The following is a 25,138-nucleotide window of genomic DNA, read 5'->3' on the forward strand; positions in this document are numbered from 1 at the left end:
GGAGTCGGGGCTATGAGCTTGCTGGTGCCTGGGGGGAGCAGAGCAGCTTTAAGTTGGGGAATCACGGCTGCTCGGACAGTGATGCAAGGAGAAGTCCCAGCAGCGGGGGAGCTGGGGGTTTTGGGGTGGTTGCCCTGGGTTAGGGGCCCTTTGGGGTTATGTGTGTGGCTTTAGGAACTGCGACCCTGAAGCTTCTCAGGAGCTTGCAAGGAAAGAGCTTTGATACGGTGCCAGCAAGAAAAGGGCCTTTCCGTGCTCCCGAGGGCGGTTATTGCTCCATGTTTCTGTGGGAATGACTCGCGGAGGCCGGGCCAAAGGCTCTTTAGCATCCCCCGTACTCGTGTGTGCCCCCCATTACCGCTGCGTTGCTCCCCTCTGCAGCAGGAAAACTCCTGCACCTGGGTGAAAGCTTCGCAAACAACGCCCTGTGTTTGAAGATGCAGAGACAAAAAGGTCAGCCTCAAAACCCATGTCAAAGTAGTTTATTTCTTTTTTTTTTTTTCCCCAAAGTCCTGTACAACAGATGACCAGGTGAAGGTTAGTGCGAGCTTAGTTTCCAAGCTACACGGGAAGGAAAAATGAGAAAGGAAGAAAGGAAGGCTGGCGAGAGAAGTACGGTCACGAGAGATGCAAAGAAGAGGAGGGGTCGATGCACGGAAACAAACCCCGGTGAGAACTGTACACAGGAGCGTGGCCGCAGCGGCTGCCGTACCCCCGGAGCAGAGGCATCGTCCCGGGATGCGGCACCGCAGGGACCAAGCCCGGAATATTAAACATGTAGGAAACCAAACCCAGCCCCCCCACCCCAAACAGAAACCCCCGAGGAAGTCAAAGATCCTCATTTGCAAAGACTGACTTGTACTTCAAAAGATTTCCGGTGGAATTAAAAGCCCTCGCGGTTAAAAGTAAAATATCCAGCTGGGCTGCAAACAGTGTTCGTGAGCCGATGGGGCTTTTTCTTCCCATCGCATCTTTAAAAAGGAAAGCTGACCCAGAGCGCAGCGCTGAGGCCATTAAAGTCTCTTTGCAGCCAGTCCATCCTCGCTGCGGCCGAGCCAGCCGTCCTCGAGTCCAGCGCGATGCTTTTAACCTGATTAATGCACAATTCAGGAGAAAGAGGGTGTTTTGTCAGACAAACGGTGAGTATTGCAAGGGGGGGGGGAGGAATCGAGACAGCCGGGAGAAACCAGAGCATGAGAGTCCCCAGATAGGCACCGCTGCCATGAGTGATTCCTCCTCCCAAAGCACTGAATTAACCAAACGGCTCCTTTGCAGCACATTTAGCGCAGAGGAATGCGCTCGGCGGCCGGCTCCATGCCCTGGCCAGATCCAGAGTGGCCAGCGGAGCTGGGGCAGAGCTGGTGCCGCAGCCCCGGCCAGGCTGCCCGGCTGTGGGAATCGGCATGGTACAAAATGCAAAATAGGTGGCTTTGCCTAAATCTAAAGTGTTTTGACACATTCCTGGATGGGGAGAAAATGTCATGGCTTTTTTTTTTTAGGAAAAAAACCCCAAATGCATGTTAAAATGTGCATGCGGGGGTAGGGGGGGCACATACACGGTCATGCTCTTGCCCGCCCAGCACGCAGAGCCCTCGATTAGAAATCGCATATGGCATTATTTGGAGTGGGGACACTCATTCCTCGGAGAGGGCTGGCTACAGGTATAGCCCTCCATCCGAAACTGTGCCGTGCATTATTTCCATGGCCAGGTAATGCAATGGGTTTGCAACCCCCGCAGCCCATCTCCCTCGGGGGGGACCATGGGGCTGCTCCAGGGCAGGGACAGGCTGCGTGCCCACCAGCCATCCCAACCCTGAGGGGATCGCGCCTGTCACCCGGGAATAAATGACCAACTTGAGGAGTGAGACAGCCTGGGAATAGGGCAGGGCTCTGCACACACGCACGCATGCACGGCTGCAGCATGGAGCGGTGCAGGAGGGGGTGGCAGAAGGGTGGGCAATAGCAGCCCTGCTTTGCTATGGGACCATTGGGTGCATGCGTGTGTGTGTGCACTAGGGCCAGGAGCAGTCGGCTGCAGCGTGTCCCCACGACATGGCAGCAGATGCCCACTGACTTGCAGCACGAGCTGTTTTGCAGCCAACCCTGTGCCCCATTACTTGCTTGTCATCGCTCGGTGCTCCAGCCGAATGTCGAGGAGGGGGTGTTTACTCTGTATAAAAGGATGCACAATATCAAAATCCTCTTTATAAAAGAAAAAAAAATGCTAGAAAACCTTGCGTCCCAGCTGCAACCGTCCTCCCCCCCGCCCTCGCTCACCTTTTGGTTGTTTTTTTCCCTACCCCTTTATATTGCCATTTAGCTCGTCTCTGCCTACAGAACGTAGAAATACATTCAATTTTTTTTTCTTTTTTCTTTTTCAAAATGCTTCCATGAATTTCAAAAAGTTCTCCCCGCTGTTAAAAGCCGCTTCGGCAGCGGCGAGGCGCGATGTGATGCTCCGGGCTGGGCGGGCAGCCAGCGCCTCACACATCGGTGCTTATGCTGCGGCTGCGGGAGAAAGCTTCCCGCATGGCCGAGAGCCGGTTGGGGTTGAGCGCCTGCAGGTTGGCCACGCTCACCGGCAGGTCGAGGTCTTCCTGGCTGACCGTCTTGTAGCTCACCCGGTCACCCCCGTTGTGCAGGTCCTCGGGGGGCTCTTGCAAGAAGAAGGTGGGGGGCTCATACGGCGCGCAGCCGGGGCAACCGGGCCGGCTCGGTGCCGGCTTCTTGCCGAAGGGTGACGAGGCGTAGAGGGACGGGCCGTTGGTCAGCACTATGTTGCGGTTGCAGTGGAGCGGCGGGATGTGGGAGTGCACGGCGAAATCGGGCTCCTCCTCATCCTCCTCGGACTCATCCTTCTTGCAGCAGTAGTACTGAAATGGGATGGCCCCGGGGGGCCGGGGCTCAGCCGGCATCCCAAACCGCCCACCCTGTCACTGAGGGGCTGCTCCGTGCATGCCAGCCCTGGGGACCGGGCTGCCCGCAGGCTCCCCTCCCCACTGCAGCACCCTTTGGGGGCCGCGTCCCCCCAGCCTTACCTGGAGCCTACAGTAGCAGAGGACGGCGATGATACAAAGCAAAATGACAGTCGCTAATATTCCACCTGTGATGACCACGGTCCCGGCTGTCATCCGCCCTCTTCTCCATTAACAGCCTGCAAAAGCAAGTGCACGGGGTGACAGGGTGTGGCGGGGGCCGGGGTGAGGCTGGCGCTGGGTGATGCACTGGGCAGCAGGTCCCCAAACCCTCAGCTCACCCCCGTTTGCAGGGGCTAGAAACTAGGAGGGCTCTGTGGGAGGTGATGGGTGGGATCGGGCCAGATCCTGGCACTGGGTGCTTGTGAAAGCCATCAGGGAGTCCTCGTCCCCCCTAAATGCCACCTTGCGGGTGCAGGGGGATAAAGAAAGCTTCATGCAGTGGGTGAGAGATTTAGTGAGCAGCAGCTCTGGGGTCACACCGGGCTGTTCTGCATGCGGGAGGGGGGACCCAAGGGAAATAAAACCTTCTGCTCAGTGCCTGTGGCACTCAGGGCACCTTCCTGGCTCCTGCCGGGTGCCGGAGAGCTCCAGTGATGGGAGAAGGAACTTTGCAGTAAGGATTTCTGAGCTGTACACATTTTTCTCTGAGCCTATAATCCATTTTCCCCATGAAAACAATGTGGTATTTTAATTTGGAATAACTGGAGCTGCTAAGTGAGCCTTTAATGACTGCAGGGACAGGCGCTCTCCCCTCCCTGAGCAGCGAGCTGGGGTACGGGACGTGTCTGCCTGCCGCAGGAGGCACCGAGCTCCTCGCCTTCACCACGGCCAAGCCACAGTGTTGGAGGGGCTGTGGGGGCACCCCGGGAAAATGCTTCTGACAGCCTCGGGCGAGCTGGTCATTCCCACCACAGCAAATGCCGCAGCTGGGACCAAGCGTGCTGGATACCACGGAGATGCCGTGGCTCAGCTTAGCCCCACGCTTGCATTTGGGGTACCACCAGCACCCTTCTCTCCCTGGCGTGCCCCTTAGAGGCATCTGGGTGCTGACACAGAGCTGGTAGCGGTGGAAGGTCCCTGCTTCTTGTGCTGCTGGGCTCACCCAGAAGGCAGATGCTGTGCATCAAGCGCAGCGCACGAACCCCGCAACGCCAGCACGGGTCTTGCTCTGAGCATCTCTGCTCCCAGAGCTCGCGGGAGGGCTTGAACTTCCCTCCGTCCCAAGCTCTTTGCCACAAAAAGGATGCTGGGGAGACACATACCTGCCTGCACACACCTGCTAGCAGCTATGCAGACAGCGGCACTAACGCCAGCAGCACTCTGCAGCTAAAAGCTCCAGCAGCCCTTTAGTGCCGCAAGTGTCGGGCTGGGAACAGGAGAAGAGACATAAATTAAGAGAGAAATCGTACCCTGACCACCTACTCTACAAGCACTTTAACAAAGCTGGCCTCCAGCTCACGCTATCAGGTTAAAACAAAAAACCAGCCGCCCCAGCCCCAAATTACTTCAGCACCCGAGGAAAAGCAACCGTATCTGTCAGGGATTTAACCCGCTTCCAAAGAAAATAAATCTGTGGCATATTTTCAGGCGCTTAATGTCCTGCTAAAGTTGGGTAAGTGCTGAATGGATAAAGCAGTATCACATTTTATGTTGCTGCTGAGCAGCGCTGTAGGAGGGAAGGTAATTTATAACGACATCTGAACGTCGCCTCGCACCGTGCGGCCACAGGGCAAGCGCCGGGCCAAATCCTGCCCTCATTCCTTGGGCAAAATACTCGGAGGAGGCTCGGGGGGTAGGAACACAGTCAGGGGAAGGTTTTGCAAAAAATGCATTAGTGATTTAGAAACTTTGGTTCCTGTTTAAAGAAGGATAGAGGCACTCGGCTGCAGACCTCGGGCTGCACCGGGTGCCGTGGGTGCGTGCACCGGCCTGGCAGAGCCGGCTGGAAATGCTCGTTCGTGGGTGCTTTGCTGCTCCCATTTGCAATCCCTGTGCTGCCCCGGAGCCCAGGGCAGGGCTGTGCAGGGCAGGCGCGGTACCCGGCTCTGGGGTGGCCGGGCACAGCCCTGCAGGGACGGGTGCTGCACCCATCAGAGAGGATCAGCATCTTAGCAAGCTCCTTGCCAGCCCAAGATGAAAGGTGCTCGGGCAGGGCTCGGGAGGGAGGGCTCCCCGGCTTCCTCGCCGGTTAATTAAACAGCCGCCTAACTGGGGGGACAGCGAGGGTCGCACAGAGCCAATTTTCATGGTTTCTGTCCAGCCGCGGTCAGCCAGACATGGCATCGCAGCCACCGCTCCATCCAGAGCAAGACCATTTGCATTTCGCTCTTTTTCCCTCCCATAACATACTTGTCTGATTAAAGCTGCGTACCTGGAAGCATTAAACTCTCCAGCGTGCAAAGTGGGAGGAAAGCAGAGCGTGTGGAGGCCCATAAGCAGAACAATTCCTGTCTAGACCTCCTTTATACATTTGTTCCTAATTTCACGCTCCACAGGCTCCCAGATTCATATATTTAGTAATAAATATCCTGGTTAAAGGAAGTGCTTTGCAGCTCCGCTGTGGTCTTGGAGAAAGTATGCAGGAGCCCTGGTATTAGGAACGCAGGCACTGAGAGACGCGGTCCCAGCAGACGGTCGCTTGGCTCCTTCCTCGCCCCTCGGTAACGTTAGGAGCCCTCGAGCTACCGAGGATGCCTGAACCCCCCCAGCCCCTCTGCCCCATCCAAATCCAGCCCCCAGCACGTCCTCCATCGCTGCCAGACAGCAAGGAAGGGGCTGCGGGGGGATGTTAACTCTGCACAGGCTGTTCGCCCCCAGCCCAGGAGCCCTTTGCTGTAGGAAAGTGGTCCCCAGCGCTGCGGGGGGGACGGGATGGTGCCTCTCAAGGTTACTGTGGGTAGATGGGAGCTTGGGTGCAATGCTCCCCCCTTCCCCAGCACCCTGCTTTACTTTCCCAGCGCACAAAGGACAGGTCGTGCTGCAACAAATGGAGGACACGTCCCTGCATGGTTGCTACAGGCTGCTCCTGGCTGAGCTCTTGGGTTTTAGACACAATCCTGTGCTGCTTGCCTCCTTTTGCCAGGACATCTATTGCTGCAGCTACAGCGGCACCATCCCTGCAGCCCTGCAGCGGCTGGGAAGTCCCAGGGTGTGAGAAAATTGCCTTTTCCATTCCTTGCAACCTGGAGAAGACACAAGCAGAGCTCCCATCGGTTCCAGCCCTGGACCGGTGGCTCCTTTCCTTGCTGACACCCTCTGCACGTCCCTGCCATGGCTGAGGACATGGGCTTTGAGGTTGCGCTGCTCACTAGGAGCCGGGGCTGCATCAGCCCCTCTGCTCCCCTCTTTGCCTGAGCACTGCCACGAGGGACCGACGGACCTTCCCGATGTGCTGCAGCCCAGCCCAGGGGGATGGAGGGGGGCTGGGGGGAAGCTTCCTACCACAACAGAGAACGGGACAGCACAGAATTGCACTTGACAATGCAGAAAGGAGAAGAGGGGAGGATAAGAAATCATCCCAAGTCACCCCCGCCTCCCCAGCGCCTTGAACGCGGCCCCTGGACTGCCGAGGGTGCCCGGTGCGGGGAGAGGAGAGGCTGCTCACAGCTGCGCCTCGCTCCTGGGACAGCGCTGCGAGGGAGACGGGGCAGACCGGCTGTGCAGCCAGCGCCTCTGGGGAGCCTGCGTGGGAGGAAGGCTTCAGAGCAGCCGGGGGGCTGAGCTCAGCCCATCCGAGGGCTTCAGCTAACACCCGGCTAGCTGCGGCTCCGAAATGCTGAGCTCCAGGTGCTGGAGCACTCCAGCCACAGCCAGCTCCTGTGGACTGGCCTGACCCTGCCTGCCGAAGCTGTGGGAGAAGGAGACGTAGGGAATGCTAAGGAGACCATGCTGAGGTTTCTTTAAGAGACCCTCAAGTGCCCAGCTAAGCCAGCTTCTGGGATTAACAGGTCTTAAGCACAATCTTCAGGCCAGACCTCTACATGAATGGGGCTTCCGCTCATCCCATCCCATCCCATCCCATCCCGTCCCATCCCCACTCCCATCCCCAGGGCAACACAGTCACCCCAAAGCCTTTTGCTGGAAGTGCTGTCACAGCAAGTACCAAATAAAGGGAGCGCTGGTCCCGCTGAAACTGCCTGCACAAGGAGACCGTGTCTTACCTGAGAAGAGCTGTAGCCCATGGCTTGTCCTACCTGATCCCCCAGCAGCCCTGGGACCTGCTTCCTCTGCAGCCAGAAGCAGCACAGCTCTGTATTTAACAAGGAAGTTGGGAATTGCCCTTATTCACCTGACTCCAGAAGCTGGAGATTTAAACAAAGTAGCCAAACGAGGTACGAAACAACAAGTGGCAGCACAGACGTGAGTGCTGGCAGGATTGCTCACGCCTGGTATGCCAGCACTGGAGCAGGTGGGAGCTTGGACCCCACCATAATAAACACACAGGAATAAACACACAGCCAGAAACACCCCACGCTCGAGGGACACTCAGCCCAAACCTTCTGCAGGAGACCTCTGGCCCTCGTCCTAGCCGTTCTGCTGATCACAACGGTGGTCTCACACGTGCAGAGGGGAGCGGGGATCAGCTCTGCCCTGCGCTTCCAAATGGCCAAGATGGAAAAAGGAGAGAAAAAAGAGAAAAAAACCCACCCCACCCTTCCCAGGGCGCGGAGGAGGCCAGCACTCTGTCCTGAAGTAACACCATCCTGCCTTGTCTTGGCTCTGCTCTGCACTAGCACATCCCTGGCCGTGCTGCGTGCTTGGCCGAGTTGTTTCTGCGCCGAGCCCTGCGTGGGTGTCCTCCTGCACCTGGGAAGGGCCTCCGAGGGGGGAGAGACCCTGCACGCCAGCACGGCCCCCCAGGCAGGGTCCCCAGGCTGCCAGCACTGACCCCCCTCCGAGCATCACGAGCGATGGCTGGTGGTGGTGGGTCAGCTCGTTTGGGTCACTCTGGGGAGAACAACCAAGGGAGGGACCTCAATGGGGAGGATGTTCAGGTTGGGAAGATTAAGTCCTACGTGGAAACTGGGGGCTAAGCAGCTGCGTACGGGGGGAGCACGAGCCTGACCCTCCGTGGTGGAGGGTCACGAGCTCCACAGGTCTTGTCCTGGGTGGGCAATGTGGCCATTTCCCAGCTCATCCAGGCACAACGAACCCTGATGCCGACACTTCTGACCAAAGCCCACTTCAGAAGAAAGGAAAAGAGCTCAGCGAGAGGCTGGGGAAACAGGAGAGCACCCGAGTGATGCCGGCTGTCTGAGACGCCGCTTCCCTCAGCCGCTGGGTCTTGCTGCTGCTGCTGCTGCTTTCCGTCCCGGAGCTGGGTGCAGGCAGCATTTGTGGCCCAGGACCTTGGTCCAGAGTGACAAGAAATCACACTATAATAAACTGGCCGGGGCAGAGGAGACTGAACCTGGGCCCTTGATGCTGCAAAGTTTCAGGGTGAGCCTGGCGTACGCTGCCCTGTTGTCCCCCCAGGTGCCACGTAAGTGCCACGGCTCTGCCCGAGGGTAAACCCGGGAGAGCACTGGGGTGATGGAAAGTCACTGCCCGGCCAGCAGCCACCAGCCTGGGAGGTGGGAAAGCAGCAAATAAGTTAGAAGCCAAAAACAGTTTGGTGGCAAATACAGCCTTATTTCTGCATTTCCCCCAGTTCCTGTAATTCTACCCAGTCAATGAATAAGAGCCGGGCTGCTAGGAACAGCCGGGCAGCGTGCCAGGGAAGACTTTGCATTTACGGAGCCAGGGGACAGGGCAGCTGCCAGAAACACAGGCGGAGAATGTGGCTTTCCATATGAAAAACACTTCAAGCAGAAGGCCTGCATCACTTTTGTTTGCTTTCTCTCTCTTCCTCCTGACGGCAGCACTCCCGGCCTGGGGGCTGATGCTCTGCGTAAACAGCAGGGATTTAAACAGCCAGGCTTGACAGCGGGTGGGCTGGGGAAGGGGTGCGTGGGGGCTCGGTGCCTGCGGACCCATCGCTTCGGCTAGACCATCTGAGCACTCCTCAACACGAGGACAAGACGAGACATGCCTCATCAATCAATGTTTCCCCATCTCAGCACAAGTGCTTCCCATGTGGGACCCCCCCCAGTATCTCCAGGCACCCCATACTCCAAGTTTCTTTTGAACGCTTTATGAACGAAGGGTACTTAACTCCCTGCTGTCCCCCGTTTGGAGAATGCTACTCACAATTTCCCAGGCTGATCCGTAGCAGATGGGTCCTCCTGGGTGCTGCAGGCGGCTCAGAGATCCCAGCAGCCCCATCCTCCCATCCGCACCCGCAGGGACCGCGCTCGCCCCCATCTCTGCTGGGGCACCAGCCCCTTGCAGAGCAGCTCCTGCGCTCGGGATGTGCTTTCCCTACCCTGAAAATGGGGGTTTGCACCACTATTGATAGTGCCTGGAATAAAAAGGATTTTTGGAATTGAGTCTATGGCACATCGGAGAAGGCTCCACCGGCCAGGAGATGCAGCCAGGTCTGGGCCAGCACTCGCAGACTCTAACGCTGCCGTGGGCTTTTAAACGATAAATCAGAATGGGGAGCAAAACATTTCACACCCACCTAACACTGCATGTCCCCTTCTGGTGGCCTTAGAGCACCAATTACAGAGATCACCAATACCCTCACACAGGTAACTCACGGTTCAGCTAAGCCTGCAGTGACCCCTGCAGCTTCCCCCCCGCCCCCACCGCTACTGCACCCCCAGCCCTCCTGCCCGCTGGGACAGACCCCGCTACTTCAGCTCCCACTGATGTCCAGACACATTTCAAAGGCGATCTATACACAGCGCCTGATAAATTATTCAGCAGATAGGACATTGCTGGAAAAGTGCTGAGCTCTGCAGAACAGGATCCCGGCCACCTCCAGGCTCCCGCGCTGCACGGGGCGGCTTGGGCAGGGCTGGGACGGCAGCTCGGGGCAGGCTGTGCTGGGGACCAGGGCTCACGGGCGCCTGGGAACGGCCGAGGGCAGGAGGACAACACCATGGCCGTGGGAAGGTGACGAGACCTGGGGTACGAGAGAGCCCTCTCCGCTCGCAGGCACCAGCTCGGTGCTCTCCCGTGCTGGTTTTAGTGGGAGTTAAGCCTGGAGGTACATCAGGCTAATGCAAGATGAGCATCGGGACGATACAGGAATGTATCCCTCGTGTTTGCATCAATCATAATCCACGATAAACTGCTCCAGGGGACCGTTCCTCTCCTCTCTGCCCGTTCTCAGCTCTGCCCTTTACAGCCAGAAATGCTCCTCCAGTGCTCCTAGACTGGTGCCAATGGTCAGGCTGAGATGGGGAATGGGGACAGTCAAATGTCACAGTGACCTGCTCCTTCTGTCTGCTCTTATTATCATCTGATATAACGATATATAATAATGATATTATATATCATTAAAAAAGAGAATTTTATAATCCAAAGTGTTTTGTTAAATATTGCACGACAGCCCGAAAACTCCTAGAAAAGCCGCTGCTTTTCCAATAAGTTGTATAAGCTTTTTCCACACGCTGAGGACACCCCGTATTTGTATCCCTGCGGGTGTCCCTGCCAGAGCAGCCAGGCTGTGCTCCTGTGCGAGGCAGCTCATCGGCAATGAAACCCAGCAAAGGAGGCCCAGGCTATTCAGGAGATACATCATACAGCAACAGCCACTCTGAATTTTGGGTTTTCCTGATGCTTAAAAAAACCCAGAAGTTCATGGGACAATTAGGGAACCCCTCCCACCAATTACCATTATTAGTTTTTAAAACAGAGACTGGCACTTAGTGAGCCATCTGAATTTTCAGCACACTTAAGCAGGCTGCCTTCAAAGCGCATCGACCGAGGGGATGCCTGCCCCAGCAGCGCGCGAGAGGGAATATGTGCTCTGCAATAATGAGGCAATAATGTCATTTAATACAACCAAATCACGCCTAATGAAAAATAATATTTGCACAGCTCATCAAAGTGGCATTGAGGCTTACTAAGCAGAACTCCAGGCATGAATTTAAATGGCTGCAGATGCTGAACGGAGTGCAGCGGTGCCGCTGGGGACGGACGGGGGAAAACGCTGAATCACCTGGACGGTGTGTGCGCTGCCCTCGGGAGCATCCCCTTCCAGTGCCCCTGGGGCCATCCCAAAGGTGCTGTTATCTCTGTCCCAAAGGGACAAGGGAAGGTGTCTGCGGACACTTCAGCATCGCCTGGAATAAAGCAGGGTATATTCACCCTGCTCTGCCCTTCTGATCCTCTGTAAAACTGTACAGAGCGCATCCTAAAAAGCACGGATAGGGATCCTAGCGACATCGATAGGGATCCTAGCGACATCGATGATAGGGATGCTAGCGACATCGATAGGGATCCTAGCGACATCGATGATAGGGATCCTAGCGACATCGATGATAGGGATCCTAGCGACATCGATGATAGGGATGCTAGCGACATCGATAGGGATGCTAGCGACTCGGCGCTGCACAGCATCCTCGCACACCAGCCCTACGCTGGCATCAGTCCAGGAGAGGTAAACCCAAAAAACCAGGCCCAAGGAAGGAACCGGTGCAGACGTGATGGTCCTGCCTCCGGGTCCGACCCTGCGCAGGGTGAGCTGCCGCAGCAGGGGCTCGCAGCCAGCCGGTCCCTGTCAGGATTTGAGAGCTGCTGTCAAACCACACCAGAGGGTTTTACCCTCCCCAATCCCACCTTTCACTGCCCAAACAATCACACTCTGCTTAAGTACCAGGAATTATTTCCATACATCAGCTGGAAAGCAGGCTGTAATCCCAAACACACGTAAGCAGCCTAAACTCCTTCAAAAACAAAAAAAAAGAAAAAAGAAAGAAAGACAGGCTGTCTTTCCACCCTGCATCATTTAATCGCCTCATGAATTATGGTTTAGTCAGCCTGAGATATTAGCATCAGAGAGAGCAGGTTTTGGTATTAGCAGCTTGAGATAAGCTATCAGCAATCACTGCTGAGTGGGAAATAAGTCAGAGGGTGGGGAGCACCCACCCACCCCGCGACTTCTCCTAGCAGGGCAGTTCTGCAGTAAACGTCCCCTGGCCAACCTGAAAAACTTGGGTTAGGTTACTGAGAACTAACGATAAATCTCACTCCTGATCAGTACTTTTTCCTGCAATTCACAGAGCAGGCACGGCTCCCTCTCCATCGCCGTCCTGCGAAGGGCTTCACCGCAGCCCCCCAGCAAGGCACAGTCTGCTGGAGCGCCGGCGGAAAGATCAAAAAAACCTTAATTGTCAGAAAACGCTGCTGAAATGATGCACCAAAGGTAGGAAAAAGGGAATTTGTCCTCCTGAAAGAGCAAGTCTTTCCAGAATTGTTCCATTCACCTGGATTGTGAAAGCTCTTCAGGCTGCTGCCCCGGGAGCCCGACACCCCCCGGGGTGCCCCGGGGGACCCGGTGCCTGACACCAATAGCTCACACCAGCTTTTCCGCTGTCGCATCTCCTGGCAAATGCCTCAAGAGCAGGGTTTTGTGGCTCAGACGGGACTGCTGGGGCATGCGGACAGGAAAAGACTGGCACAGAGTTGCCAGCTGAGCTCTCGGCAGATTACAACCCTGGCTGGGAGCTGGAGCTGCCTCCCGGCCCCAGGGGCGCCGGCACCGCAGCTGGGATGGGTCCGGCACTCCCATCCACGACGGTCCTGGGGACAAGGACACTGCACAGAGGGAGAGCAAGGTCTTGGTACCCTCTGATGGTCATGCAAAGCAACAGGAGCAGCAGCTCTCATGGTGGCCCTCCCAAGAGTGGCTGCTTTAGCTCCAGGGATTTGTTGGCTCCGGCTGTGCAGAGCCTCATTTTTATGGGAAGACATTGCAGCAACTAGCCAGGGGGAGATGGGCTGAGTCAGCCCTGCTGGGATTCAGCCCTGTGCTGTTAGAAACACTACATCCTTCGAAATTCCTGTTTGCACCTTTTAGCTTTTGCCTTAGGCAACCACAAAGCCACGCAGACCCCCGCGCAGCACCAAGAAGAGCAGCAGCCGATGCAGCCAGCAGCCAGCCCCAGCTGCACGTTCAGCCTTTGTGCAACACCTGAGCTAACGCCCTGGTTCAGCCCAGGGCCTCTGGCCCCGGCTCTTCTCCGGCTCTGGCAAATGAAGCAGTACTGTGCCCAAGAGGGAAAGCATCGCTATGCCAATGCCCATTTTACAGACAGGAAAACTGAGCCCTGGGCTGGTTAAGGCTCTGCTTTTGAAGCTAGGTTGCTTGAAAATATCAAATATCTACCAAATATCAGCCCATTTCCACGCTAAGGTGGCTTCGCCCAGGCCAGGCAGTGGGTAAGCAGCGAGCTGGGATCAGCTCCACGCTCCTTCCACCCCCTACGCCGGTGGTTGGGAAGGATGAGTCCCCACATCTGACCCGGTGGCCCCTGCAGACGTCCTGGGACGCAGATGAGCCATCGATCAGGGGCTGGGGAAGGAAGGGCACGTACAGGGTACACTTCCAGTAAGCAGTAAATCCAAGAGCTTTGCATTTCCAAGAGGTATGAACACAGCTCCGCGGGATGGGAAGATCCTCGGCAGATTAAAAGTCTTTGTGAGCTGCACAACTCGCTCTCACTTGCTCAGGATTCACGGCCCCAAAGAGGCTGGGGTGGAGGCAGCACCCATTTCCTTGGTGCTCATTAAATGCAGCAACCTGAGAGCTCCAGGGACCACCCTCCATTCAGCTGCAATACCGGGCAGGAGGGGGACCAGCACCCATCTGTCCTTGCCCCCCCGGCTGTGGGTGGGTAGCTGATGGGCGGTGACAGCCCCACACTGTCCCCCCAGCACCCCGCTGTCACACACCGTTTCCTGAGCTGCCCTGGGCTCCGGCTTTCCATGCAACCTGCTTACTCCTCACCAGTGCCCGCTCCTCTGCCCTTGTGACACAGAGTCCCTGCAGTGTGACCGGGGTCTGCGCTTCCAGCTCCTGCTGCTGCGTGACACGGGGTGACTCCCTGGGTGCTGGCTGCGACCACCCAGAGACAAGCCCTCGGGGCTGCCTGAACAACTGCCCAGGCACCACCTGGGATCTCCAAAGAGATATATGCTGCTGCCTTAAAAAAAAAAAAAAAAAAAAAAAAAAAAAAAGTCACAAAAAAGGTAGGGAGTTTCCATAGCTACAGCTTTACGTTGCTCTGGCAAAGGCTCAGGTTCAGCCCGTGTAACGAGAAGCAAGCAGAGTGTTTTTCCCACTCCAGCCCAGCAAGGTAGCACGGTGCATGAATAAAGAAGTGAAGAGAAGAGAGAGAGCTCAGTGATTCTGGAAATAACGCGTCAATATTAAGGACTGGCGTGCGAGGCTGCCTCTAGCCCTGCGCTCCCTGCCCTGCCTGACCCATCGCTTGTGTGGGGCACGAGTTGCATTTGCCGGTGGGCAGGGAAGGAGCCCTCACAGCCCCCCTCTCGTCAGCACGGCGAGCGAGACACGTACCGTCATGCCGCTTGACATGGTCAGAGGCCAAAACCTGCTTCATTTAAATTACTGTCCGCGTGGTGCTCCCAGGACTGGATTTCCAGAGAGACGGGGAGCCGGTGCAAGCAGTGAATCTGCAGAGATTTGGTGCTGCTGCCAATGCAGAGCCACTGTCCGCAGGACCTGGGGACATGGCGTTTGCCTTGCTTCGTATCCGTGCCTTGAACAACGTAACGTCGCGCACTTCGGGCTGGTCTCAGCGCCGCAGCTCATGGGGAAGGACAGGCACAGTTGCAAACTGCTCTGATCATGAAGAAGAGGCCGATGGGCTTCCTCATTGCTTGTGACCAGGAGTTTTCCTACAGGCAGTAAAATCTCCTTATGTTATCCTTTTTAATAAGGATTTATCATTGCTGCATCAGGGGAATTAATACAGACCCGTCTGAGAGGGTAATTTTCAAATTCTTGGCAACTTACACTGAACCGGTTCCAGTAAATTTTCCTTTTTTCCTCACCTTAATTCTGTTACAGCTTTTCCTGGGAGATGAGAGAGGGGAAGATTTAGCTCAAAGGAAAAAAAAAACCCACAACAACAAAATCATAAGCAAAAAAGCAGAAAAGATAAAGTAATTCATACAGCTCAGCTGACAACCGTCATTAGGCAAATAAAGGAACAGAGAAAACCTTCACACAGGTTGCTCTGCTCAAAACCATGTGGGCTTAACAGGGCTGCTGGGATCAAATGTTTGAAATATCGACTGTTCCCAGGGACAGCATCTTTCAGAAATCAAAACACGTGATGGATCTTTTTGCCTAGCGTCAGCATTAGGACGACGCAACCCCTGCCTTTGAAATGACTCCTTGATGCTAGAAAGGCCCTTGAGAGCGATGCGGTGGTTTGTACTCCCCGCACACTCACTCTCCCATCTTCTCGCCATCCCCAGGAGCCAAAGCAATGCTACCGCCGGCACCGAACGGCATGGGAAACTGAGGCAGGCGAGGCTGGTGGGGCAGGGCGCTCCCACCGCTTCTGCTGGCGTCCGATGCCTGCACCGCCAGGCTCGGCACTCCGCGTGTTTGCAGCGGATCAGCGCCGGCATCTTCCCGAGCAGCTGCAGTTTTTGCCTTCCTCGCTTAAGTGATGCCTGACTTGCGGCATCTCAAAGGACTGGAAAATGCCAAGTAGCTTCTCTTTGAAAGCCAAGCCTTAGACCGGCGCTCTGGATCACCCCTGGGTGTTTGAGCCCTTCCTTGGCCTTGCTGAAGGGCGGACGGGGCAGGGCACCAGCAGCAGCCGTACCTGCTGTGGGACGGGCTGTGCTTCCCGCAGCCCCGGGGGGGGTCAGATCACGTCACCCCGTAGGGACGTGCACGCAGAAATGCCTCCATCCACCCTGGAAAGCAGGAGGAGACTCCCCCCCAGCACTGCCCCACTCCACCCTCCAAATCCCAGCTGGATTTCACCTTTCTTCACTTGCACGGTGAGTAAGCTCACTTCACTTGAACAGGTTTGCTTGAACTCATTGGAAGTAGGTACTTTATACTGTTAAATAACACTTTCTGCCCCAGAGCTAACCTTGCAGTTGTGATGAATCGGGAACCCATAACCAAAGTAGCAAAACCTTTCACGGAACCTTTGCTGATGTCTGAGCTATGCAGACATCACCCTGGCCACGCTGATGCTGTCGTACCACAACGAGCACTTCATTAACAGCCTGCCTCAACGGTAAACCATATAGAAACCTGCTTAGGATAAGTTTAAGTCTTACAAAACCCAGTCCTGCAAATGTGAGCATCTTCAACTGCCCTGTGCCTGGTTAGCAGACCACAGCCCATCGAAACGCAGGCGCCCGACTCGCGATGGAGCTCTGCCTGCAGGAGATGCCCCCCGCAAGGTTAAACAGAGCACAGGTCTCCTCTGGGAATCGGGAATACATTCACTGCTGTCTCAAACCACGGGCCTGTTTAATAAAACACCCTGCAACCTGGCTGCCACTGCTCCTGGGCTTGACAGCGGAGAGACTGGGCAGCACGTGGAAGTCCAGGAATTTCTGCTGGGATCACAGGATGCTTCAGTTCTGCTTCTGGTTGGTTTAATTAGGATATCATGAAATTGCACAAGATTGTGATATTCAGGTTATATGGCAATGTTAGCATTTGCTAACAAAGCACTTTTTATTTTCAGGTTCCTGTAATTATTCTCATCTCTATTCATTTTTGGAAATCTTCTCTTTTTTAGCAAAATCCAAGCACTGGCTACAGCAACAGCGTGCCAGCGTTATGCATTTCTGAGGCTGGGCAACTTTAATCCTCTGCAGTCTACAGTACTGCCATAGCCCAGCAATATTCATGTTTTATATTTACTATCTATCAAGTCAGAGAGTACTTTAAAGACCAACCCTTTGTCTGCCAATCCTAACATTCAACAATATAACAATTCACAAAGGTAACCAGAAAGCAAGTATGATCAGCGCTTGGTTTCTCTGAAACTGGTATCACAGTCTTGTGTTTTCTATAACCTTTGTCGTTTTATTTAAAAATACAACAAAAACAAAGATGTGATGCCAGAAACACAAGGGAAAATATGTGCAACCAAGAAAACCCCACTTTCTGTGGGCTGAATCTGCTCCCACGAGCTACTGCGGGAATCAGGAATAACTCTTGAGAAGACAGTAATGCTAAACCATTGCAAATCAGAAAAAGCAAGCTGGAACTGTCTAATATTAATTGCATACATATTATGCTTGTCTTTATCTCAGGGGGCTATGCCTGCCCACGGGATGTCACATCCAGCGCTGGCCAGAGGGAATACCAGCAGGACTCCACTGCAAAGAGCAGCCAGGATCATCCCGCTCACGAACCCGGCAATTCTTACAGCCCAGGATTAGGCACGGGGGGTTTGTGCCCCCGAGGTGCCGAACGCCCTGAGAGCTTCTGCCCGCGCCAGAGCGAGCCCAGCGGTGCCAGCACCCGGCGCTGCAGACCGGAGCTGCCCTTTGCCGGGTACCTCTTCGTCTCCGATCAGTAGGAAAATGGCTTTGGTGCCAGCTGGATCGGAGAGGTCACCTGGAGGGGTTTGAGAAACATCTTTCAAGCGCTTTAATGCATTTGGGCGGGGAAGGGGGGGCTGGCCCCGCTCTCTGCCAGGGGCACGCTCTTGGGAGAGCTGCGGCCACGGGCAGCGGCTGAACCACGCAGCTTTTTGCCTGTCCCTGTTTGCAGGAGGAAAGGAGTCGCAACAGAAACCCACGGGACAAATGTAAGATTGAATTATTCCCCCAGCCCCTCCTTTGTGTAATATAACAATAAAAACACAAAATTCGCCTAACAGCAAACCCAAATCAACACTTCTTATCCTTCCTCTCCCAATTCCACTCCCACACTCGCAGCACGGCTCTTTTTCCCCAGATCCCACCACTAATCTTTCCAGGGCTTAGCTACCCAGCAGGCGACACCAATCAAACCAAGACACCTCCTTTTCCTTCCACATGAGAGCCTTATAAATTGCATCCCTGTAAATCCCTGCTCGCATTGGCTTGCAGAGGGAGACGGGGGAGATCCCCAACAGCGAGGCCGTGCATTTCCTAGGCCAGCCTCCCGCAGCCGGGGCACCGCAGCACTTGCTCAAAACTGAGCCTCCGGCAGCCTCCACACTATATTTTCTCCCCAGGAGGGAGTTTAGCTTGGATTGCCACACAAGGCGTCATGTCTTGCTATGTAACTCACGTGTATGCTGTTAACTAAAGAGTGACAACGTGCACGCTATTGTTCTGCGATGCAAGGGTGGGAAACCAGGAGGAAGAACGAGCATCACTGCCTGCACGGACAATGCCGGCAGACACCCATTAGGGAGAGCCTCCCTGCACCACACAAGCTGTAATCGAGCAATGAATTGTAATCGAGCAATGAAGACAGGCAACAAAAAGAAGAGAGTTAATGGTTTGCCAAAGCGCTGGCAGGAAGACCCACGACAGGTCTTAAAACAAATCCACACTGAGAGCAAAGGAATCCAGATGTAAACTGCATGGTAAAGCCCAAGCGACATCCTCCGCTTAAATGGGGAAGCAAACACGGGCTGCCGAACAGGAGCTCTTACAGGGATTGCACTGTCCCTGCCAGTCACCTCAGCAAATACTGTATTATTTCCTAGGGAAAAAACCACCAAACAACCCAGAGGAGCGAAGGTGGAATATTGGGAATAAAAATGAGCAAAGCTATTTACAGGTAAGTTATTTTTCTCACAGGAAACGGTGCCTGTAAGTGGATGCTTTAGCGGAGCTGCGATTTGCAGGCTGTAAGGCAGCCGCTTCGGGGACTCGTCTGGCACTTGCCTGTGAACTCCGTCTCCAGGCACGCTCCCGCATCACCACAGCAAACACCCTCTTCGATGGAGCCCGTATATGATCTTTTACAACAAAGTCCAAGACCTCTCTCTGCTGTGATCAGTGCTGGTTTACAAGTCTTTGAATCTCAAGACATTTTGATCCACTTCAGTTGAAGTGACCCGAGCTGGGGAGAGGTCGGGGGAGCCGACGACTTCTGAATCTGTCACAAGGCTGCGGCAGTCCCCAGAGGGTTTCAAAGCAGCCACATCACCCAGCAAGCTGGGTATTTATCTCCCCCCAGGCAGCCAGTTTCCTTTCGTTCAGGCTGATGTGTTAACCTCGAACAGTCCCAAACTCTCAGTGAGCAAAGAGCCAGTCTGGCGCTGACTGATGCCAGCTCTGCAGGTCCGAGCGGAACAGGCAGTGCTACAAGAGGCCACTTTTGTCCATTATGGCCCAGCCTAGATTTTCAGGCAGCTGAGGAACAAGGGACCGCTCTGCACAGGAAAAACTGAAACCACAAAGGACTTTTCCTCCCAGTTTGCTAAGAGTCCCCTCCAGCAGAAAGGAAGGAAATCCCAGCTGTGTGGCGCGCCCACCACTTGCAATCCCCCCAATCTAATGAGCTTATGAGCTTCTGCGGCTCAGACCCTTTGATGAACTTGTACCTAGAGAAAAGCCATAGCGTGGCCTCAAAGCCATACCTAAAGCTGGCAGTGCGGAGGGCTTCGTCCCCTGCCTAGTGAGAGGATCATCTCCTTTATCCCCTGCCCAAGAGAGGCCAACCAGTGCAGCCTTGGAAGAGCCTAAGCTGGAGTTTAGTAGCAATTTAAAAACAAAAAACCTACAAGCTTTTTCATCAAAGCCTATTTTTCAGGCTGGCAGCTTCCGATGGTTATCTCACCACCTAAGTTTTCGTAATTGATATCTCAGTGACTGACCCGCGGGAGGGCAGGGCTGGAGCCCAGCAGATGAACAGAAGGGAGAAGACTGATAGGGAGAGGCAGGCTGGGGTGTGTGGGCTCTGAACAGCTCCGAACAGCTCTGAACAGCTCTGAACAGCTCCTCTGCAGCTCTGACACAGCCTCATGGCAGCATCAGATGAGGCAGAGGAGGGCTGGAGCCAGCGCCCGGGACGGGATGGTCCCGCTGTGGGCAGAGTGCTCCCGTCGGCTCCAGGACTCCATGGGCACCCCCCGACCTTGCTCCCTCCACCTGCCCTCAGAGAAAATCAGTGGCAAAACCAAAAGAAAGATGTGGGAGACCGCGAGGTGATTTCCTCCCCATGACGGCACTCCGAGGGGCATGACATTAATGATGAGAATTAATTCTGTTTGCCCTGGGGCCAAGGTAAGAAGGCAGGAGTGATTTCTGCCAGGCGAGCGTGCAGATGCAAGGCTGGTGTGAGTGACAGCGAAGCCACATCTCTTCCCTTCTGCTACACGTGAGCAGCATCCTTGTCACCTGGGCAAGGGGATGACGGCTGGCACTTTGCTTCTGCCAAAAATCCACTCGCCTTTCTTTTTCTTTGATTTTCTTTTTTTATAAGAAGGCTAATAACTGTACAGGGACGTGATGAATAAAGATGTGGGCTGCAGAGTGTCTCCCACTGTGGCCTCGCTGAGCCCTCCGAGCGCTGGCAGACCTTGCCAGCCCCCTCTCCCTGCAGAGCCTCCCGCCCTCGGCTCAGGTGCTCAGAGGCGGTTGCCTTACCCGCTGCTAATGACACTTATTTTCTTTTCAAAGCCTCGGGGAGGGCTCTTTCTCTCCCTGCTGATGTGAACACTGCCCTGTTACGCTGATCTGAGACTTTTTTACTGTTGAACCGGTGGTGGTCTCCCCCAAACCCTTGTCTGTGCCCCCCAGCCTGCTCTTCCCACAGCCTGATGCACGTTTCCCGGGCTTGATTTGACCAGCACTGAAGTAAAGAGAAAAACTCCTCACATTTTCAGGATGGATCAGGTCCCTGGCCTGGCAAGGACGGGCTGAGACTTGCTTTTGAGTTTCTGGTAACTTGCCTCTAAAATGTCCTTCAGAAAAAGGCAATTATCACAGTGCCATTAAGGCTTTCCCCATTGCACGGCCAGATAACTCACTAGGAGCCTTTCGAACGAACCTTTAAACAATAGATCCTGTCTTGTTTACTGAATGTTTCTGAACTCAACGGTAATGCATCCAGATGTCACCCGTGTCTACTGTAGGCCTAACTATTTCTGGAAACGCACCAAGGGCAAATTGCTTGAATAACATCAGATATTGTTGCAGAGAGAATGTGACAAGTTTCCATCTCTGATAAAAGCTGTGGAGCAGGGAGATGTTTCCCAGGGCGGCAGAGCCCCGTGCACCTTCAACTCAGCCCCGTGCAGGAGCTGCATCCCTCCCTGGAGCTCATGGGCAGGTACAAGTAGCACGTGCTTTCCAGCTGGGGAGAAAATCAGGGTTGCTGTCAAGCAAAGCTTGGCAAGCTCACAAACCGCCATGCTGGGTGGTTTGTCACTACGGATGGCTTTTGTCTGGAGGTAAGAGATGGGGAGAGAAGTATTGGAGATAGCGAGGAGGGGCTGAGCTGCCCTCGTGGCCAGGTAAACTTGGGGAAGACCTCTCGGCCCATCTTGTGCCATTACTCTGAATGAAGCTGAACACCAGCTCTGACCCAACGAGCAAGATAAAACTCCGTCTGAAGTGAGAAAGTGAACAAAACTCCCCCAGCCCCTGACTCATCTCTTGTCTCCACTCCATGGCCTGCCAAGAGGAGCACCAGTGCACGCTGAGGGAGATGCCTGCATCTCCCAACAGTGTCCCAGGCTGCAGCTTACACTGCTGCGCCCCCGACTCCAGTGAGAAATCTGTAGCTAAATCAGCTCCACTCCCGTCCCCACTCCGCGCTGCCTCTGACACAGGCAGCTTGAGAACCGCACAGTCCATGGCAGCCAGGTCCTCCCTCTGTTGACCCGAACTGCTATTAATGGGTCATGGCTGTTATTAGGCTTTCCAGAGAGAAATAGGTCCAAGGATGTTTCAAAATGTTATTATGACTTTTAATTTTGTTCCCCAACCGTTCCAGCTGACCTCTGCCCAGGGCTGTTCTTGCAGGGATCGAAGGGCTCGCAGGTTCCTGAGGGTTGGCCTCAGCTGTGATCTGAATGTGGCTGGAAGGTCTGAAGAGGGTCAGAGTCCATCACCCAACATATTTGTCATCCCTCTGCCAATCTGTGGTGCTGGAATAAATGCTTTTTCCTCAGGCAAAGGGTGAACAAATCCTGCCTACTGTAATAAATTAAATTATGAGGAGAGAAGGAGATAACAGACGACAACAGGGGAAGAAGTGTAAATTAGAATGGGAATGAGTTGCAAGTTCACCCCCAACACCTGCCACCTCTCCTCCATCCCTTCTCTGCTCTTCTTCAACGTTATCAGTTGCATCACAAGCCATGGCACAGCAACAAGCACCTCTTCACTATCCATGTCCTTATCCATATCCATGACAACACGGCAGCCAGGTACCAGAACACAACGAGTGAGAAGGTACCAAGTTATCCCCATTTCCTACACCAGCGCTAATGCAGCTAGGCACTGCGCAGCCAAATGAAAAGGTCCGAGTTATGTAAATACCTTACAGCTTGGCCAGCTCCAAAACCCCTCACTGACCCACGTGCTGGGCACTGAGGACATATCCTGACATGCCCAAAGGTCAGTGGCACAGACTTCTTCAGCCCGTGAGGATGCAGCTGAGCTCTCTGGGCTGCACATAAATGCCCGAGGGCATTAAGTACCTTTACCTCTTTGTATCCGGTCCCCAGCAAAACTTTTAAAGGATCCTAAGGTGGGTGCTCGGGTACGGCTGTAGGGTCAGCAGGTGTTCTTCAGGTTTAGACATGGGAATACCTTTAGAAAGGCTTGGGTCAATACGCCACTGACAGCGAGCGGGTCCTTTGTCACTTAGCCACTTCTGAACGTGTTCTCCTTAGATTGCAAAGCCTGTGAGGCCAAACCTTCGGGCTTGACTCTCGTGTCACCTACATGAGGGCTTGGGGACTGCTGCAGTTGCAACGGAAAAGGATCAGGAGCTAGACCGATCTACCAGGCTTTGCTGGAAAGCAAAGAGAAACACGGCAGAGATACAGCCAGTAACCACGGCGCTGGTAACGTTCTGCAACTCTTTTGTGTGCGGATAGGCACAGGTATTTAAGAACTGCCTGTATTTGTAATCTGTGTTCACTGACAGGAAAACAGAACGGAACAAATTCTGTTTCCTTCCTTTCCCCTCACATCCCCACATCTTTCGTAAGTGAGAACCAATGTACTGAGGGGTGATAAATCAACATCAGTCACTTTGCGGGGGATTTTGTTGAAGATACTTTATATCTACTGAGCACCAGCACTGTTCCTTAAGAGGTCCTGTCATCATTCTGCACAGAAATCCTGACACGCAGAGGAAGGAGGTTACACTTCTAATTACAGCTGCACTGTCTTTAAGGTGTTTGAAATCTCTTTTCACCAACTGACAGCCGTAATCCATCTTTCTGCTCATTTCAGACAAGATGAAAACCAACCACAAAAGGCTGCAAACAACCTTCCATTATTCACATGCCATCGCAATGGGGCAAGAGCCTAAATACAGGTGTGCGGATAGTTCAGGCACTTAGTTCATGCACAATTTACGTAAACTATTTTCCCTTAACAGCAATATAATTTGGATGCTTATTCAGTGAACACAAGATACAATGACTAAAAACCCCATCATTCTGGGTACTTGTGCTCAAACGAGGTCACCCAGGAGCACTGTTTGCACTCTAAACATTGGGATATCCACCAGGTTTCGTAAAATGACAGGCATCCATCATGAAAGACTGAAGCACATGATTTTACCATCTAGGTTTTATGCTGATTTCACCGCTCATTTTAGGCTAGAAGACAATCTGTTGAACCTCAAAGTGCAGTCTTCTCTTACCTTTAATTTATTCTGTCAGAAAACTGTCTACCTTAATGAGTATGAGCACACCCCCACTACCTTCCAAGTTTGGTGATCTGTTATGTCAAATATAAATAATCCTGTCTGAAACCAGTCGATATGGGGAAATGAAAAGCCATCTTCCCTTGGGGGATTTCTCTCTCCCTCCCACAGCCCCTCTGAGCCTGCAGACTACCTTTAACGTACTAAACAACATCCATGTGCTTCCGAGAGCGCAGACCTAGACAGCTGCTGTATTAACCAAATAGTGACAAAAACAACCCCCAGATAACTGTGCTATCACCTTCCTTGCATTCAACTCTGGATTCCTCTCCATCACCATTGCTTCATTGCGTGTGAGCTAGCGGGCTAGTTTGCTGCCTAACCTGGGGCTGGGGTGGTCTCTACAAACTCATCTAGATGGAGTGGGGGGTTCTATGTCCTTCGGGGCCAGCACACAAGATAGGAACAAACCTTTGTCCTAGACGCATGGCTCCAGGTGAGATGCCCAGACAGCCTACCGAGAGAGGCCAGCTTCAGCCCCACGCTGAGCGTGCAAAGGAGGACGAGCTGTCCCCGGGGCAGAGGAGGACATGACCCGCACACCCAGGCAAGGCATGGGATGGGGGCAGCTTTCCCACTCCATCCCTGAGAGATGTTTTCATGACCTCCTTCATAGGCATGGCTTTGAAACTACAGATGCTGTAGGACCAGGGAAAACCAAGCCTGGAGCACCCCAGTATTTTTCATCCTGATCTAAGGTGGTGGGACTTGACCAGTCCCCCTGAGACAGGCTATCGGGGAGCGGATGCTGTGCAGTTTTCCATGTCCCTATTCGCTCTGCCTCCCCCTTCCAAATCGCTTCCCAGCCCCAACCCTCGCAGCCGGGGCTATCCTCTGCCTGCTTTCCTCCTTGCAGGCATTCCCCCGGGACGCGGCGGTTAGCTCCGGTTCCCGCGGAGCAGCAATCCCACCGCTGCCGAAAGGCAGTTGAGGATGCACCGGGAGGAGGGCGGGATGAGGGAGAGAGAAGTAAACAGGGGAAAAGCACCGCAAAAGACCCCAACGTTGCGAAGGACGGGGCACGGCCGGGGAGAAGGAGCCCAGGCAAAGCCGGGGGAGGTCCGCCTGCGAGCGGCGGAGCCTCCGCGCCGGTGCCCTTTCCCCGCTCCGCCACCCTGCCCTCCCCGCTTACCTTCAAACGGGGGAATTGTGCCGGATCTCTCAGGTGAGGACCGCGTCTCCCGAAGTCTCCAGCTCGGAGAGCATCAATGCAAAACCAAACAAATAAAAAATAATAATTTTAAAAAAATTAAAATTAAAAAAAAGAAGAAGAATAAAAAGACGGACGCCAGCTCAGGGTGCGGAGCAGGCGAGCCGGCAGCAGACACCCTCTCGGCACATGGCCGGGCCCGGCAGCAGCGGCTCTGCGGGGGAGCGCTCCCTCCCCGCCCCGCGCCCCAGCGCCGCCGGTGCCGCCAATGACGGC

At 54.4% G+C, this 25,138-nt stretch overlaps 1 protein-coding gene across 1 annotated transcript; it reads right to left on the bottom strand.

Annotated features, from left to right (window-relative positions):
- Positions 1–502: 502 nt before the first annotated feature.
- Positions 503–25,138, bottom strand: FAM163B (family with sequence similarity 163 member B). The gene is made up of 3 exons (XM_075170672.1): positions 24,845–25,138; positions 3,039–3,154; positions 503–2,873 (listed from the first exon to the last, which is right to left on the bottom strand). Exons 2-3 carry the CDS (start codon positions 3,129–3,131, stop codon positions 2,484–2,486), a joined length of 483 nt encoding a protein of 160 aa, XP_075026773.1. The 5' UTR covers positions 3,132–3,154; positions 24,845–25,138; the 3' UTR covers positions 503–2,483.

This window comes from Calonectris borealis, chromosome 21, assembly GCF_964195595.1.
Source record: "Calonectris borealis chromosome 21, bCalBor7.hap1.2, whole genome shotgun sequence".
NCBI lineage: Eukaryota > Metazoa > Chordata > Aves > Procellariiformes > Procellariidae > Calonectris > Calonectris borealis.

Excerpts from the sequence above, each read along its gene's own strand:
- FAM163B (XM_075170672.1), bottom strand. The coding sequence starts at position 3,131 with ATGACAGCCGGGACCGTGGTCATCACAGGTGGAATATTAGCGACTGTC. Across the intron at positions 2,874-3,038 it reads TCTGCTACTGTAGGCTCCAG|TACTACTGCTGCAAGAAGGA; the intron begins GTAAGGCTGGGG and ends ATCCCATTTCAG.